This window comes from Geotrypetes seraphini, chromosome 3, assembly GCF_902459505.1.
Source record: "Geotrypetes seraphini chromosome 3, aGeoSer1.1, whole genome shotgun sequence".
NCBI classification, from domain to species: domain Eukaryota; kingdom Metazoa; phylum Chordata; class Amphibia; order Gymnophiona; family Dermophiidae; genus Geotrypetes; species Geotrypetes seraphini.
This window is the reverse complement of record NC_047086.1, coordinates 284,960,620-284,977,082: the sequence shown is the minus strand read 5'-3', so window position 1 is coordinate 284,977,082 and position 16,463 is coordinate 284,960,620. Positions and strand designations below refer to the sequence as shown.

At 43.0% G+C, this 16,463-nt stretch overlaps 1 protein-coding gene across 1 annotated transcript in view; it reads right to left on the bottom strand.

Moving 5' to 3' along the window:
- The window catches only part of MTIF2 (mitochondrial translational initiation factor 2), a 117,417-nt gene that overhangs the window by 45,776 nt on the left and 55,178 nt on the right, over nt 1–16,463 (bottom strand). Inside the window, 2 exon segments of the mRNA XM_033936395.1 lie at nt 2,709–2,885; nt 14,155–14,315. Of these exon segments, the coding sequence (XP_033792286.1) occupies nt 2,709–2,885; nt 14,155–14,315 (338 nt within the window).

The following is a 16,463-nucleotide window of genomic DNA, read 5'->3' as shown; positions in this document are numbered from 1 at the left end:
CCAGTAGGAGTAGGTCGTGCATCATGTTGTTGGGCATTGAATCTTCGTCTGTTGTGCATTTGCCCACTACATTACTTAGTTTGGCGTCATCGGCGAATAATGTTATTTTACCTCGAAGCCCTTCTGCCAAGTCTCTTATAAAGATGTTGAATAGGATTGGGCCCAAGACTGAGCCCTGTGGTACTCCACTAATCACCTCCGTCATTTCGGAGGGGGTGCCGTTCACCACCACCCTTTGGAGCCTACCTCCAAGCCAGCTCCCAACCCATTTGGTCAATGTGTTACCTAATCCTATAGAACTCATCTTGCTCAGTAATGCGGTGTGGTACGCTATCGAATGCTTTGCTAAAGTCCAGGTACACGATGTCCAGGGACTCCCCAATATCCAGCTTCCCTGTCACCCAATCAAAGAAGCTGATCAGGTTGGATTGGCAGGATCTCCCCTTAGTAAATCCATGTTGTCGGGGATCCCGTAGATTCTCCTCATCCAGGATCTTATCTAATTGGTGTTTGATTAGAGTTTCCATTAGTTTGCTCACTATCGATGTTAGACTCACTGGTCTGTAGTTTGCTGTGTCCATCTTTGAGCCTTTCTTGTGGAGTGGAATGACGTTAGCCGTCCTCCAGTCCAACGGGACGCTGCCTGTACTAAGGGAGAGGTTGAAGAGCGCGGACAGTGGCTCCGCCAAGACATCACTCAGCTCCCTAAGCACCCTGGGGTGCAGGTTGTCCGGCCCCATTGCTTTGTTAACCTTGAGCTTTGACAGCTCACCGTAGACACTCCTGGGCGTAAACTCAAAGTTACTAAATGGGTCAACTGAGCCAACCCTTGTCTGTAGCTGAGGGCCGAGCCCTGGCGCTTCTCGGGTGAAGACTGAGCAGAAGTATTCATTTAATAGTTGGGCTTTTTCCGAATCCTTTTCCACATAGTCTCCGTCTGGATTCCTAAGACGTACAATCCCGCCTGAGTTTTTTTTTCTATCACTGATATACCTGAAGAAGGATTTATCTCCCTTCTGGATGTTCTTTGCTAGAGACTCCTCCATGAGGAATTTAGCCTCCCTGACTGCTGTTTTGACGGCTTTTGATTTGGCCAGGTAGTCTGCTCTAGAGTCCTGCTTCCCTGATTGTTTGTAAGAGATGAATGCTTTTTTCTTCTCCTAGCTCATTTAAATCCAAAAGCAACTCCTGCAGTATTTTTAATCACTGAATTCAGTTGCCAGTTGTCTTAAGATGTGTTAAGTTTTTACATATTGGTCTGCGTTCCCTCTAAGCTGAGCACATGAGCAATCGCTCATACTTGTAAATCTGGAAAATTTTTGGTTTTTAGAACTTGTTGCTCACATGAGAAAAAATTTGCACTCACCTGGCCAATCCTTAGAGGGAGCACTGATTGATACTAGTCTCAAGTTTTTAGAGAATGACATGGGGACAAAGTTTGTCCCTGTCCTCACAGGCTCTGTCTCCGTCTCCGTCCCCATCCTGTGGGCACTGTTCCCGTTCCTGCCCCTCGGTTAATCATGGGTACCCATTCCCATATTATTCTTTAATGGAAATACTTTTAAAAGAAATAGAAGGAAATATATTTTCACACTCGATGAATAATTAAGCTCTGGAACTCATTGCCAGAGGAAATGGTAACAGCGGTTAGCGTATCTAGGTTTAAGAAAAAGTTTGGACAAGTTCCTGGAGGAAAAGTCCATGTCTGTTATTGAAATTATGTATGGGGGAAATTACTGCTTGCTCTGGGATTGGTAACCTGGAATACTGCTCCTATTTGAGTTTCTGCCATTGCTGAAACAAATACTGGGCTAGAGAGATCACTGGTCTGTCTCAGTAGGACTATTCGTATGTTCAGTGAACCAGCTTGCTGAAATGTTTTCATTTTTCTAAAGGAAGCTCTGAAGTGATGTTTTGTGTGTTTGAGTAGTATGGATGCATCCAGAAATACTTTTTGTAATTTTTTAGATGATCACTAGGTATCACTGGAAAACTAAAATTTGTCTCACTACTGCACCAAGTAGGTAACTTCTAGTCCTTCATGAACATTAAAAGCAAGGCTCTGAAAATAGCTCTACCTGACCATTTCGATATTTTCTTTAAAAAAATTTAAAGGGAAGGCAAGAACACAGTTTTCCACTTTGTTTTTAATGATTTCCCAATTTGCATTTAAGAAAACAAATCTCTTCTCTTAGGTTTCTGTGGCTGGCATCATGGTTCTTGCAACTGAAAGGTTTCATATCCAAGTTTGCTAGACTGATGCATTATCACATTGAAGATGACTGACATATCGGTCAAGCAACTCAGAAGTGGCACCATCTGGTCTGATGCAAGAACCATAACTACTCTGTTGAGAGTCAGTAATTGAGCTCCAGTGTAACTCCTAGAGCAACCTCTAAAGTATAGATCCTACTTCACACAGCCAATCTTTATGTTTCTGGATCCCACCAGCCCAGTTCCACAGTGTGTGTATGTGTGTGTGGGAGGGGGACCTGGAGGGGATTATCACATGGGAGGCATCTCAGGAAACAGGAATTGCATCAGAGTGTCTATTTCCATTTGATGGCTGCTGCAATGGTTAAAAGTACACCTGCATAATATAGCTGCTTGCAAGCTTAGAAAAATGCCTGTTACTGAGCAAAACAGAAAGAATTGCAGAAATAATGGTTTGCAACCATACTTCTTTTAATTAAAAAGATAAAAATCACCTTTGGCATTTTTGGCATGATGAATAGATTCTATTGTTTGCTTCATCACTCCATCTTCTGCTGCTACAACCAATATTACAATATCAGTAACGTGTGCTCCTCTTGCCCGTATAGCAGAAAAGGCAGCATGTCCTGGAGTATCAAGAAATGTTATCTTTTCTCCAGATGGCAAATGTACTGTGAACAGAGAACAAAAAAAAAACCTCATTTATTTAAAATACCCAAACACCAAACCCCTGTGCTATTTTTGATATTTAACTGCGATAATATACAGTATTATCTAGTTCTTTGCATTAAATATTGTCATTACCACAGATACCAAAAGAGGAAGGGGCAAACTACTAATAAAGACTGTACTACCCAGTACCATAAATGAAAGGGAACAGAAACACAATAGTGTTTCACCTTTGGCTGTAAATGTAGTTGAAGTCATCAACCAAATACATTCTGAAAGGGAGGAAGTCGGCACAGAGAATATTTCTGCACTATGACTTTCCTCTTTGTCTGTGACCACACAAAGCATCTACCTGGGGCACTGGCTTTTTGAGAATTGGAAAAGGAAGAGAAGAGATGGCTGTGGCTCATCAAAGAAGTGGGAGAAAAAGCAAGAGCAAAAGGAAAAACAAAACAACAACCACCAGCATTTAGAAAACAGAAACAGATGGACATGTGGCCACTAGGAGGATGTGAGAGATGAAGAGAGAGCTCATGCAGCTCCCTGAATAAAGACGCTAAGATACAAACACTGATCAGGGGCCCCCAAACCTGAAATTGCATGGTTGGGCATGCTGTGGTGCACCAGAGGAAATCTGGGAAGGCCAGTAGAAGTCCAGACTCAAATTCAAAGGCAAACATGGTAGGCTCTTCTCCAGCTGGGTTGGAACGCAATGAACAGCAGCTGCAGGAAGACGGTAGCTGATGCTGGTGTGGTCACAGCACAAGAGGCAGAAGTGGCAATAAGCACAATACTCTGCAAGATCTACAACTCCAACATGGAAATACTGAACAAAATGGGCCATATTAAAAATCAGCTGTCTAACTTTCAGGGATCCCAGCCTGAAGTGGAAACAAGCGGGAGACTGTCCACAAATGAAGAGATATAATGCAGCAGAAACATAGAAATATGATGGCAGATAAAGGCCAAATAGCCCATCCACAGCATCCACTATCTCCTCCTCTTCCTAAGAGATCCCATGCATCTGTCCCATGCTTTCTTGAACTCAGACACAGTCTTTATTTCCACCACCTCTACCGGGAGCCTATTCCATGCATCTACCACCTTTTCTGTAAAAAAAAAAAAAAAAAAAAGAATTTCCTTAGATTACTTCTGGGCTTATCACCTCTTAACTTCATCTTATGCCCTCTCGTTTTGAAGCTTCCTTTCAAATAAGAGATTTCCCTCATGCGCATTTATGCCACTTAGGTATTTAAATGTCTCTATCATATCTACCCTCTCCTACCTTTCCTCCAAAGTATACATATTGAGATCTTAAGTCTGTTCCCATACACCTTATGATGAAGGCCACTGACCATTTTAGTAGCCTTCCTCTGGAACAACTCCATCCTGATAATATGTTTTTGGAAGGTGTGGTCTCCAGAATTGTACACAATATACTAAATGAGGTCTCACCAGAGTCTTACACAGGTGCATCAATGCCTTCTTTTTCCAACTGGCTATACCTCTCCCTATGCACCCTAGCATCCTTCTAGCTTTTTCCGTCACCTTTTCAATCTGTTTTGACCACCACCCAAGTCCTGCTCCTCTTTCATTCTTCACCCCCTAAACCAGTGCACACCACTGTGCCTCCTGAGATTTCAGGTGTGCCACGACACACTGGCGAGGAGGAGAGTCGTCCACGATGACTGAGAGGCACGTCCTATAGGAAGTCAGCTGGTGTAGACAACTCTCCTCCTGGCCAGTGTCTCTCCTCCTTTCCCTACACCTCCCAGATCCCTCCACCAAAGTAAGTTGCAGCCAGATGGGCCTCCGCACATGCACAGACATTGACGCGTCGACGTCCACACACTTCCGGGTGCCTTCTGGCCGGGGCACTGGATTTAGTGTGCTGCCAGCCGGAAAGTTTGTGAGACACTGCCCTAAACTGTACTGTTCCCTCAGGTTTCTGCAGCCCAAATGTATGACCTTGCATTTCTGAGCTGCCAAATTTCAGACCATTCTTCAAGCTTCATTAGATCTTTCCTCATGTTATTCACATTATTAGGGATGTGTGCTCTATTGCAGATTTTGGTATCATCCACAAAGAGGCAAATCTTACCTGACAATCCTTCAGCAATATCACTTACAAAATGTTAAAAAGAACAGACCCAAGAACCGAACATCCCTTTCCTCAGAGAGATCTCCACTGACCTCTACTCTCTATAGTTTTTTATTAAACACCTGTGTGGAATACTGTCAAAGGCTTTGCTAAAATCTAAATTCACCAAATCTAGCTCTCTGCCTGTATCTAATTCTCTGGTCACCCAGTCAAAAAAATTGATCAGATTTGTCCAACAAGAACTGCTTCTAATGAATCCATATTGCCTCAGGTCCTGTAATCCACTGGATTCCAGAAATGTCACTATTCTGTTTTAAAAGCATTTCCGTTAATTTACTTACCACATAAGTTAGGCTTGTAGTTCCCTACTTCTTCCTCACTTCCACTTTTGTGGAGAGGGACTACATCTGCCCTCCTGCAGTTCTCCAGTACCACTTCCAATTCTAGAGAAGCACTGAAAAGGTCAGCCAGCAGAGCCACCAGAACTTCCCTAAGTTCCTTCAGTACCCTTAGATGTACACCAGCCAGACCCATCGCTTTGTCCACTTTTAGTTTAGCTAGCGTCTCATGAAAACAATCCTCTGAAATTCGATCAGAGTCTACCACAGTCACAATTCTATTACTATTTGTGTTTGTCTTCTGCGGTCCTGCTCCCAGCGCTTCAGCCATGAACACAAAATAGAAATATTTGTTAAGCAATTCAGCCTTATATTTTATCAGCTTCTACATATTTCTCCCCTTCACCTTTGAGTCTCACAATACCACTTTTGCACATCTTGCTATCAGTAATATACCTAAAAAAAGTCTTGTCCCCAGGTTTTATTGTGTCAACTATTTTTTCTTCCATTTGTATCTGCTTTCCTGACTACTCGACCAGCTTCTCTTAATTTTTCTAGATATTTTAGCCTGTCTTCCTCTTTCTGCGATCTTTTGTAGTTTATAAAAGTTGACCTCTTTGTACTTATCTGCTCATATCATTAACATATAACAAATGAAATAAAAACTGAACCCTTTGCATTACATAACAAGTTGAAAACAAACAAGTCACCAACCTAAGTGCAACCTGTACTAAGAGTGTGAGAGATTCTACAGATACCTCCTAGATTCTTCAACACGGTAGTCGGATCTTTTATCCATGTTAAGGCTGAATAAAGGAATAGAGCAGGCTTTAGGAATAATATGTCTGTCTATTAGAAAGAAGATTACTGAGGTAAGAACCTAATCTTTTCTTCTAGTGTGACAGACACATTATTCCTGAACCTTTGAGACATATCAAAGCAGTCATCAGAGTAGAGGGCATATGAGCCTACTGACAGTACAGATGATCTGAATGCAGAGTCCATTTTGGCTGCTACATCTACCCTGTAAAACTTTGTGTGAATATATGGAGAAAGGATCATGTGGCTGCTCTACAGATTTCTTCCAGAGACACCGTTAAAAATTCCGTCCATGAGGAAGCCACATTTCTAGTGGAGTGCGCCTTTACGGATATAGGTGGATGCTTTCTGCATCCTGTATAGGCTGAAGAAATGACCACACCATCTTGATTTGGTTGATTTCGAGACTGGTCGGCCTTTACGGGCAGCACCTGCCAGTACAAAAAGCGAAATTCGCTTGTAACCTCCAGATACTGAAGTAATACCCTATGCACATCCAACAATTTCAGCACCTTATCACTCTTCCTCGATCCCGAGGGAGTGAAGGAAGACATGTCACACTTCTTGATTGATATGACGATTGGAAACTACTTTCAGTAAGAAAGATGGAACTGTATCCAAGACCACACATGAATCTGAAATTCTTAAGCAGGAACCATCAGGATCACTCATGTGGAGATGCAAAGGGGAACTCCTCTGGTTAGAGACTGAAGCTCCAACTATCAGGCCAGACTGCAACGTATTTCTGCTATCCAAGGAAGAACCAGCGGGAGAGGAGTACTTTCTGGGGCGGACACAAGTGCACTTATGCCAAGGAGACCACATCAGTGGTCTCAGCCATTGATCCCAGCACCTGCTGTCAGAGCTGTCTCACTCCAAAACTTCAGTATTTGACATAGAAGTTTCTCTCTGCGAGCTTCCAGGAGGAATACCTTGTTTTCCCTTGTGTTGAACAGGACTCCCTGGTACTCCAAGATTTGTGTCGTCTCTAGGTGACCACTTAGCCCAGCTTCTGCAGCAGCTGAATCACTTTTCGAACAGCCAGCCTGCCTTTGGATTCGGACTGGGCACTTATCAGCCAATCGTCTAGGTAAGGATGTAATTGTAAACCCACTCTTGCACAGGTTAGAGAATGACACGGTGAAAAAATTGGTCCCCGTCACCGCCCCGTCCCCGTCTCACCATCCTCTGCACCGCCCCGTCACCGCCATTCCCTTCACCGCCCCGTCACCGCCACTGCCACCCCATTCACCGCCCCGTCACCACCACTGCGACCCCATTCACCGCCCCGTCACCGTCACCGCTGCATACATAAAAGCCTCAAACGGGTACGATTTTATATACTTTTCTTTATTTACGTATAAAGGAAACATTCTTTAAAACTTTAAAACTGTAAAACTTAGTTAAATATTCTTATTCAAGTTTCAAGTTTTTCTTAAAATTTGATAAGTCGCAATCGATGTACAAAAGATAAAATAGGAATATACAATATTAAATAAACTTGCAGACAACAACATCATAAAAATGTAAAATAATCAACAAGAACCAAAAGGAAGGAAAGAAAAACACTTAAGGTAAAAACAACATGGTAGGGGAAAAGGAAAGAGTTAGAAAAAGAAAGGACGTAGCATCCTTAAATAAATAGCATTTCAATTTGCTTTTGAATCGTTCTAGCATAGCCGGGGTCCTGTGTTTGTAAGTTTCATGTTGAATTGTACTTGTGTAAATTACTTAAAACAACTTTGGGGTCCTTTTATTAACCAATTTAATGCAAGCACTATCGGTTAGGACCCCTTTCACAGCATGGACAACTGGTTTATTAGTCTGATGTAATTAGATAAATCATTGGATGACTTTTTTTTTAGTTATTTGCTTTGGAATTGTTCTATTGCTGATTTGTAAAGTTAATCCAAAATAATAAATCCAATCCAATCTCTTCATAAAGGTTAATAAATCCTAATAAATCAATAACATTTTTTATTTTTGGTTGCTTGGTTATGCATTCATTTTGTCACTCTTTCCTTGCTCAGATTTCTTGGTGCAACAGTGACTACAGGTTCTCTAACTAATACTACTTGCTTTGGTGTGCAAAAGACCAGCCCTCTGCTTTAAACTTGTAAATATCCCATTGTTCTGAGAAGACAGACTAGGCTTCTGCACTTCATTAAGGTAATGGGGGCTGAGCTGTGTGTCTCTAATGTGGCTTAGTAAAAGAGACCCTAAAAGCAAATAATCTCACCTGCATCAGAGCAAATGAAAATTTCAGCATGAGAATGTGTATGCTATTGGAAAGAGTAGCTCAGCCAGACCTCAGCACAGAGCTGGTTTTTTTTTTTTACACAAACATTCCTTTCCTTACCTCAGCTTGTAACCGACGAAGTTTTCAGGTTTTCAAGAAGCTGCGAAATCCAAATCCTCTGCTCGGCTCCGAAATCACAATCGCTACTGCTGCACTACAAGCCATTAAATATCATGTGCGGCAGTAGCGATTGGTCCCCTACTTTGATCTGACAAATGAGGAGCCAGTATATTGGGGGGCGGAGTCAATGCGGCAACGTGCAAGTTGGATCGAGAGTTGGAGGAGACAGACAACATGGCGGAGACATCAAACACCCGGTCACGAACACGGTGAAACACAGGTAAATAGCGGTTCCTAGAAGGGGGTACATTGGCCTGCGGGGACAAATCTTTTCACCGTTTTTGTGGGCGGTGAAAACTTTTGTCCCCGTGTCTGCGGCGATTTGGCTTTGGAGTCTCCATAACCCGCAGCCAAACCGCAGGCACACCGCGGCTCCCTGCGGGGATCGCTCCCCGTGTCATTCTCTAGCACAGGTGTGCTGCCAATCTTTGCAGGCCATTCCAAGGATCTACTGGCATCCCCATGAAGAAATATTTCCTTGTATTTTCTCCGAGCCTTCCCCAACCCAGCTTTGTATCATGATACCTAATTCTTGAATTTGATGTGGAAAATTGTATCTTCCTGTACTTTACTGAAGCTCATCTTAGTTCCTTTTTCCTTTCATTATATCTGTAATGTATGTATGAAACAGTTTTCATAAATACAAGGATCTCCTTTAGTTTCTAATCACATTAATCTCTCTGCTGTTTCATGTATTTTCCACAGTTAATTAAAAAAATGAACTTCAGAAACATTCCTCGGTTGGAGAACCTGGTCCAGTTCCACAGTGCATGTTGTCAGTTGCAATGGCCCTACTGCAGTAAAGCCCCCAGGACACGAAAAGCTTTTGCCCTCATCTTCGTACTCCAGAAGAGCTGCTCAATTGGGTCTGTTGCATTGGCAAAGGGATACATTCATCAGTGCAGCACTCTTACGGTATCGGCTGCTGGCCACAAAACAGGCACTCACCAACTGTACAAAGAACTGCAGTGTACCAGGTAGAGCTTTGGATTCTTGCCCAGAAATAGCTAAGAAGAAAAAAAAAAATTTAAATTGAATCAGGTTGGGCAGACTGGATGGACCATTCAGGTCTTTATCTGCCGTCATCTACTATGTTACTATGTAATACAACCATCATCACCTTGGTGAAGGTCCATGGTGCCACGGCCAGCCCAAAGTGTAAGGCCAAGAATGAAGTGCTGCTCCAGCACGTGGAAATGCAAGAACTTCCTGAAATCTGGAAAAATGGGAATGTGCCAATAAGCCTCCGTCAAATCCAGCAAGGAAAAAATTCCCCTGGTGCCACTGAAGCAATTACAGACCTCACCATTTTCATCCAGAAATGGGGTATCTTGAGGGCTGCATTTAGTGCCTTCAGGTCTAGAATCTGCTCTCCAGTCTTCTGAGCCTCTCTTGGGCATTATGAAGTATATCGAGTATCTGCCGGAGCCCGAGTTTTCCTCTGGTATGGACTCTATGCTATAAAAATAGAAGTAGGGAAGGGACACAATCAACCAACTGTGGACAACCAATTTATTGAAAATACAACACATATAACATATACAAAAATATATACAGTGGTGCCTCGCATAACGAACGCCTCGCACAACGAACGCTGCACACAACGAACTTCATGTCTTGATTCACACAACGAACTTCGTTTCACACAACGAACTTCACACAACGAACTTCGTTTCACACAACGAACTTCGTTTCACACAACGAACTTCGTTTCACACAACGAAGTCGCCCGAGCTGCCGATGTATTGCATCCTTCCGCGCAGGCACTGCAGGCAGTCGTTAGTCACTGCGCTTAACTGCCCTCTTTCACTGTATACAGTCGTCCTTTTAAGATAAACTCAATATTTTTTATATATCATGGCTTCTAAAAAAAGCAGGAAGGTGATTTCTGTTGAAATGAAACGGGAAATAATTAGAAGGAGTGAATGTGGGGTAAAACAGTGTGACCTCGTCAAAGAGTTTGGCCTCAGCAAGACCACCATTTTCACCATTTTGACAAATTTATCTTTTTTTATGTCATCTTAGCATATTTTATGCTGCAGAACGAATTATTTTTTTTAACATGTATTGTTATGGGAAAACGCGTTTCACATAACGAACTTTTCGCATAACAAACTTGCTCCTGGAACGAATTAAGTTCGTTGTGTGAGGCACCACTGTATAGTAAATCTAACAGAGTCCTTTTATCCTTTTTGTCCTGGACCCCAACACAGTCTGTGTTTTGGCTTGAACAGTCTTCCTCAGGGGTATATGACTGAAGCTTATAAAACAGAGCAGCAAAAATGTATATACACATACATATAAGTCATACATAAAAAATGAATTAAAAAATTATTGGCTCGTATGTTTCATCCTTGGCAGGGCCCCCACTTTTGTACAGGGCTATTGAAGCATAATTAATTCCTTGGTCACAGATAGGGATCATCTCACTGATATTTTTTCACTGGAAGAACTTCATCTCTGGGTGCAGTGGCTTCCTATTTGGATTCATTACAGTTACCTCGGGTTTCGGGGGCCAGATTTCAGCTTTGCATGCTCCCATTACGGCTTTGGAGATCCAGCAGGTCATTCGGGACTCACCGCTTTCCAAGGCCCCAGGACCCAATGGTTTATCCTCTGAATTTTATAATGTTTTACAGCAGTGTTCTTCAACCTTTTTACACCCGTGGGCCGGCAGAAAAAAAAGAATTATTTTGTGGACCGGCAAAATACTAGGACTAAAATTTAAAAACCCCGTTTCCGCCCCATCTCCGCGAGTCGGTCCCCACAAATCATCTGATCCCATCCACACAAGCCTCAGTTATGATTTTATATTGAATGTATTTTATTAAAGTATAAAAAGAAACAATATTCTGTACAATTGTCATTTTATAAATACAAATAATTCAGAGCAGGATCAAAAAAAAACCCGTCTCCCCTCCCCTTCACATATATCCCCTCTACTATCAAGAAAACTGAACAAGCCAAATTATTACAGAATGCTACACAGAAATATCATGCTAACAGAATACTGCAGTCACACATGACAGGAATAGTTTTAGGGGAGTGCAACTAGGGCAACTGCCCCCTGGTCAGAGAGCGCCCTAAGCCAGCTGGAAGCTAAAGAAGCACTGCCTGGGCTTTGCAGTCCCCAGTTATGTCTAACACCAGCTCTAGCAGGATATATATTTCAAATCTGATATATTCTAATCACAAAATAGAAATAAAATTATTTTTTTCTACCTTTTGTTGTCTCTGGTTTCTGCTTTCAATCTTCTTTTCACTCTCTTCCTTCCAGCGTCTGCCCTCTCTGTCTTTTCAATCCAGCATCTGCCCCTTCCATCCACTGTCTGTCCTCTCCCCCTTCCATATGGTATCTGTCTTCTTTCTATGCCCCTCTCCCCTTTCCATCCTGCTTGTGCCTCCTCTCTCCTTTTTACATGATTCATTCCAGCTTCACTGCTCTCTTCATTTTTATCTCTCCTACACCAGATCTATCATCGTTGTCCCTCTCTGCTTATTTTTCTGCTGACCCCTTCCTATCATCAATCTCTCTACTTTCTCATGCCTGTGTCTCCCCTTCCCCTCCTCTAATCTCTCTGCCAGCTGTTTCCTTCCTTTTTTCATTCTCCCTTCCCTCCTCTTCTTGTCCAGCAGTAATTCTCTTCCCTCCCCTCCCAGCAGCATCTCTCCTTCTCCCTCTCCAGTAGCAGCTGTCCCTTTTTTTCCTTGCCCAGCAGCTTCCCAGATTCATTTCCCTCCTCCCCTCCCAGAAGCATCTCTCCTTCTCCCTCTCCAGTAGCAGCTGTCCCTTTTTTCCTTGCCCAGCAGCTTCCCAGATTCCTTTCCCTCCTCCCCTCCCAGAAGCATCTCTCCTTCTCCCTCTCCAGTAGCATCTGTCCCTTTTTTTTCCTTGCCCAGTAGCTTCCCAGATTCATTTCCTTCCTCCCCACCCAGCAGCATCTCTCCTTCTCCCTCTCCAGTAGTAGCTGTCCCTTTTTTCCCCTGCCCAGCAGCTTCCCAAACTCTGATAGTGGTTTTCTCCCCTCCCAGCAGCTCTTCTTACTTCCCAACACAGCGATTAACGAAGGCAGCCTCGGGTCCTTTGTTGGGTCGTGCCGCCTCTGAGGAAAGAGGAAGTTGCATCATCAGAGGCAGCCGCGACTTAGCAAAAGCCCCGAGGCTGCCTTCGTTAATCGCTGCGCTGGGAAGTAAAGGAGAGCTGCAGAGAGGGGAGAAAGCCACTGTCGGAGGCTCCCCAAGATCTCTCCGGCCCAGCGCACGTTTCACATGTTGATCTTGCCGGCCTTGCGCGGACCGGCAAAAAGTTGAAGTGAGTCAATCTTGCCGGCCCTGCGCGGACCGGCAAAAATTTCCTGCGGAACGGCGGTTGAAGAACTGTGTTTTACAGGATCGTATAGTTGGTTCTTTGGAGGCTTACTTTGCCAGGGTGGCATCTTCGGGGGCCTTCCCTGCTCATGTTAATTGGACACATATTATATTGATTCCCAAGCCTGATAAGAACCCAGCTTTTGTGGATTCCTATTGTCCCATTTCATTGAATAATTTCGAGCTTAAACTATTGGCTAAAATTCTGGCTAATCGTTTGGCTGTTTTTCTGCCGGATTTGATTCATGCAGACCAGGTGGGGTTTGTTCGGGGTAGACAGGCGGTTTGGAATGTTAGGAAGGTAATGGCAGCTTTGGGTCATTGTGCTACTTATTCCCTCCCGGGTCTCCTGATTAGTCTTGATGCCAGTAAAGCGTTTTATTGTGTGGATTGGGAGTACTTGTTTGTGGTGTTCCGAGGGCTACGGTTGGGAGGTCCTTTCCTGACCATAGTTTGTCTTTTGTATCATCTTCCTAGCTCGGTGGTATTGGTTAATGGTATGGTTTCTGGTTATTTTACGGTGGAGCGTGGCACACGTCGGGGTTGTCCTCTCTCCCCTTTATTATTTATTTTAGCCCTGGAGCCTTTCAGGAGGGGGGGGTTTCCTGGTGGGGGTGGGGTTCAGTTTCTGTGGGTCTTCGTGTAGGAATAACACAAAAGACATGATTGTTCCTGCTATTTTCTCCTGTTTGCTGTTGTTGTATTGATTGTATGTACAAAACCAAAATATTAATTAAAATGATGATATTAAAAAAATAATAATTAAATTAAAAATAAAGATACACCTGGGGTTGTTTTTTTTTTTTTTTGTTGTTGTGGGATATGGGCTCTATGGCTTCCAGATCCAGCAGTCAAAAAAAAAAAAAGGTCCATGAGGGGATGAAAGAACTCGAGATTATACCACTCCTGTATAATGCCCAGCACCCAGTGGTCTGTAGTGATCTCTGCCCACACTCTCCAATAGGTCGATAACCTCCATTCGATGCATGAAGGATGTAAGAATTGTGAATTGGTCAAACAAGAATGTTTAAACTCAACAAAGTAAGAACAGTTTATGAGAAACTTTTTTTTCAATACATGCATAAACATCAGCAAGTGAAACAGCACCAAGTACAGTATTCAGGTCTTCATAATGAAAACAAATAATTTGGTCAAACTTCCTGAGCTGTAACATTTTTATAAAAGCACTATAATAAACAGAATGAGAGACATAAGACCTGCCATACCATGGAAGGCTCCTATGTGTTGAGTGATGCCTCCTGCTTCCATTGCAGCCACCTGGGTCTCTCTCAGCCGGTCCAGTAACGTGGTTTTCCCATGATCCACATGACCCATTATTGTAACAACTGGAGGTCGTGGAATCAATGAGGCTGAATCTGCCGGCGGCCTAAAATTATAGAATATTTTTTTTTTTAAACCTCAAGATTAGGCCTCTGAAGTGCTAAGGCTTCTTGCTCAAGCTATACAGCATATATCAGGAGGCCTGGGTAGAGAAAACCAATCCATTAGGTTTGGCAGGGGAAGGATGTACTGCAGAGACAACATGCTCCATTTAAAGAGAGGGAGGAGAGAATGTGTCACTGTCTCTTCCAGCCATAAAGCATAGCACTGAGACATCATCTTCAGGAAGATGCATCTCCAGCCCTCAAGATGGTAAGGACTCTCAGTACCACCTCAGCCTGCTCTCTAGGATATTGGCAGTGAGGAAAAAGAAGAAGAAGAAGAAAAAAAAAAGACACCTTCTAAAGAGAAGACATCCAATTATTGTATTTCACATATGATTACTGCAATTCATATCATAGTATAGCTCGAAAAGAAATCCGCTGATTACAACTTATCCAAAACACTGCCATGAAACTTATTTACAAAGCAAAAAAATATGACCACATTACTCCAGTAATAAGTGAAGCTCATTGGTTACCAGTTTCCCACCAAACATATAAAATACTTCTATTTGCCATTAAAATTAAATTCACTCACTCCCCAGCCTTCTTAGACAAATACCTCATCCCTAACACATCCTCACAGGTTCTGCGATCCACCAATCTGAATCTTCTGACTGTTCTCCCAATCAAGGAACTTTTCTATACCCGTAACACCATCTTCTCCGCCACAGCCCCTGCCCTCTGGAATGCCCTGCCATCTCACCTCCGCCTTGAAGAATCCCTTGACAAATTTAAAATCAAACTCAAAACCTTCCTATTTCAAGATGCTTACCAAAATACAAGATAAAATCCCTTCCCCGTTTACATTAACGATGAACACTAACTGCTTTTAAGAAGCAACTTCCCCTTTCTCTTATTCATCCCCTTCCCCTCCTTACCTCCCTTTAAATTTTATTTTTCTTCAATATAATTTAGAATCTTACCCGTACCCCAGTCCCTTTTGTATCAAATCGTCCATGTGTTGTCCAACATCTATGTAATTTACATATTGCCCCCTTTTTATTTCCTTTATTTTTTTAGCATTGTAAACCGACCAGATACTTGTCGATGGTCGGTATATCAAATAGTAAATAAACTTGGAAACTTGGCACATAAAGGCCCAAACAGGAACCCCTAATTTTATATCTATCTATCTATCTATTCCTTTTACCACTGACCATTCCTTAGAAAAGGAGGTGCTACTTGGAATAGTCAGTGGTAAAAGGAAGCAGGAGAGACCAAAGGCCAGTTGGCTGGATACCATCAAGAATGACATGGGAATAAACATCAAGCAATTGAAAGAAGCTGCGGAAAACAGGGAAGCATGGTGAGGACTGGTCTATAGAGTAGCCAAGGGTTAGACACGACTGAATAGATAGTAGTAATATATATTGTCACAAAAGGGGAATAGTACAAAAGTGTCTGAGACCCCCAAGTCCCTCGGGATAAAGCCCAGCCGATGACCTACATTCCTTGCCCAGATAAGCTTATTTTTCACCAAAAGCACAAAGGGAAGCGTAAGGACTGGTAGGAAAAGCACAGTTACTTACTGTAACAGGTGTTATCCAGGGACAGCAGGCAGCTATTCTCACATATGGGTGACGTCATCGACGGAGCCCGGATGCGGACGCCTTGCAAGCAGACTTGCTTGAAGAAACTCAAAGTTTCGAGTTGCCCGCACCACACATGCACGAGTGCTTTCCCGCCCAGCGCAGGGCACGTTTCCTCAGTTCAGATAGCTAGCAAAGAAGCCAACCAGGGGAGGTGGGTGGGTTGTGAGAATAACTGCCTGCTGTCCCTGGGTAACACCTGTTACGGTAAGTAACTGTGCTTTATCCCAGGACAAGCAGGCAGGTATTCTCACATATGGGTGACCTCCAAGCTAACCAGAATGGGATGGTGGGAGTGTTGACAATTTAGGAGAATAAATTTTGTAATACTGTTTGGCCAAATTGTCCATCCCGTCTGGAGAAAGTATCCAGACAATAGTGAGAAGTGAAGGTATGAACCGAGGACCAAGTAGCAGCTCTACAAATTTCCTCAATAGGTGTAGATCTGAGGAAAGCTACTGAAGCTGCCATTGCTCTGATTTTATGGGCTGTGACTTTACT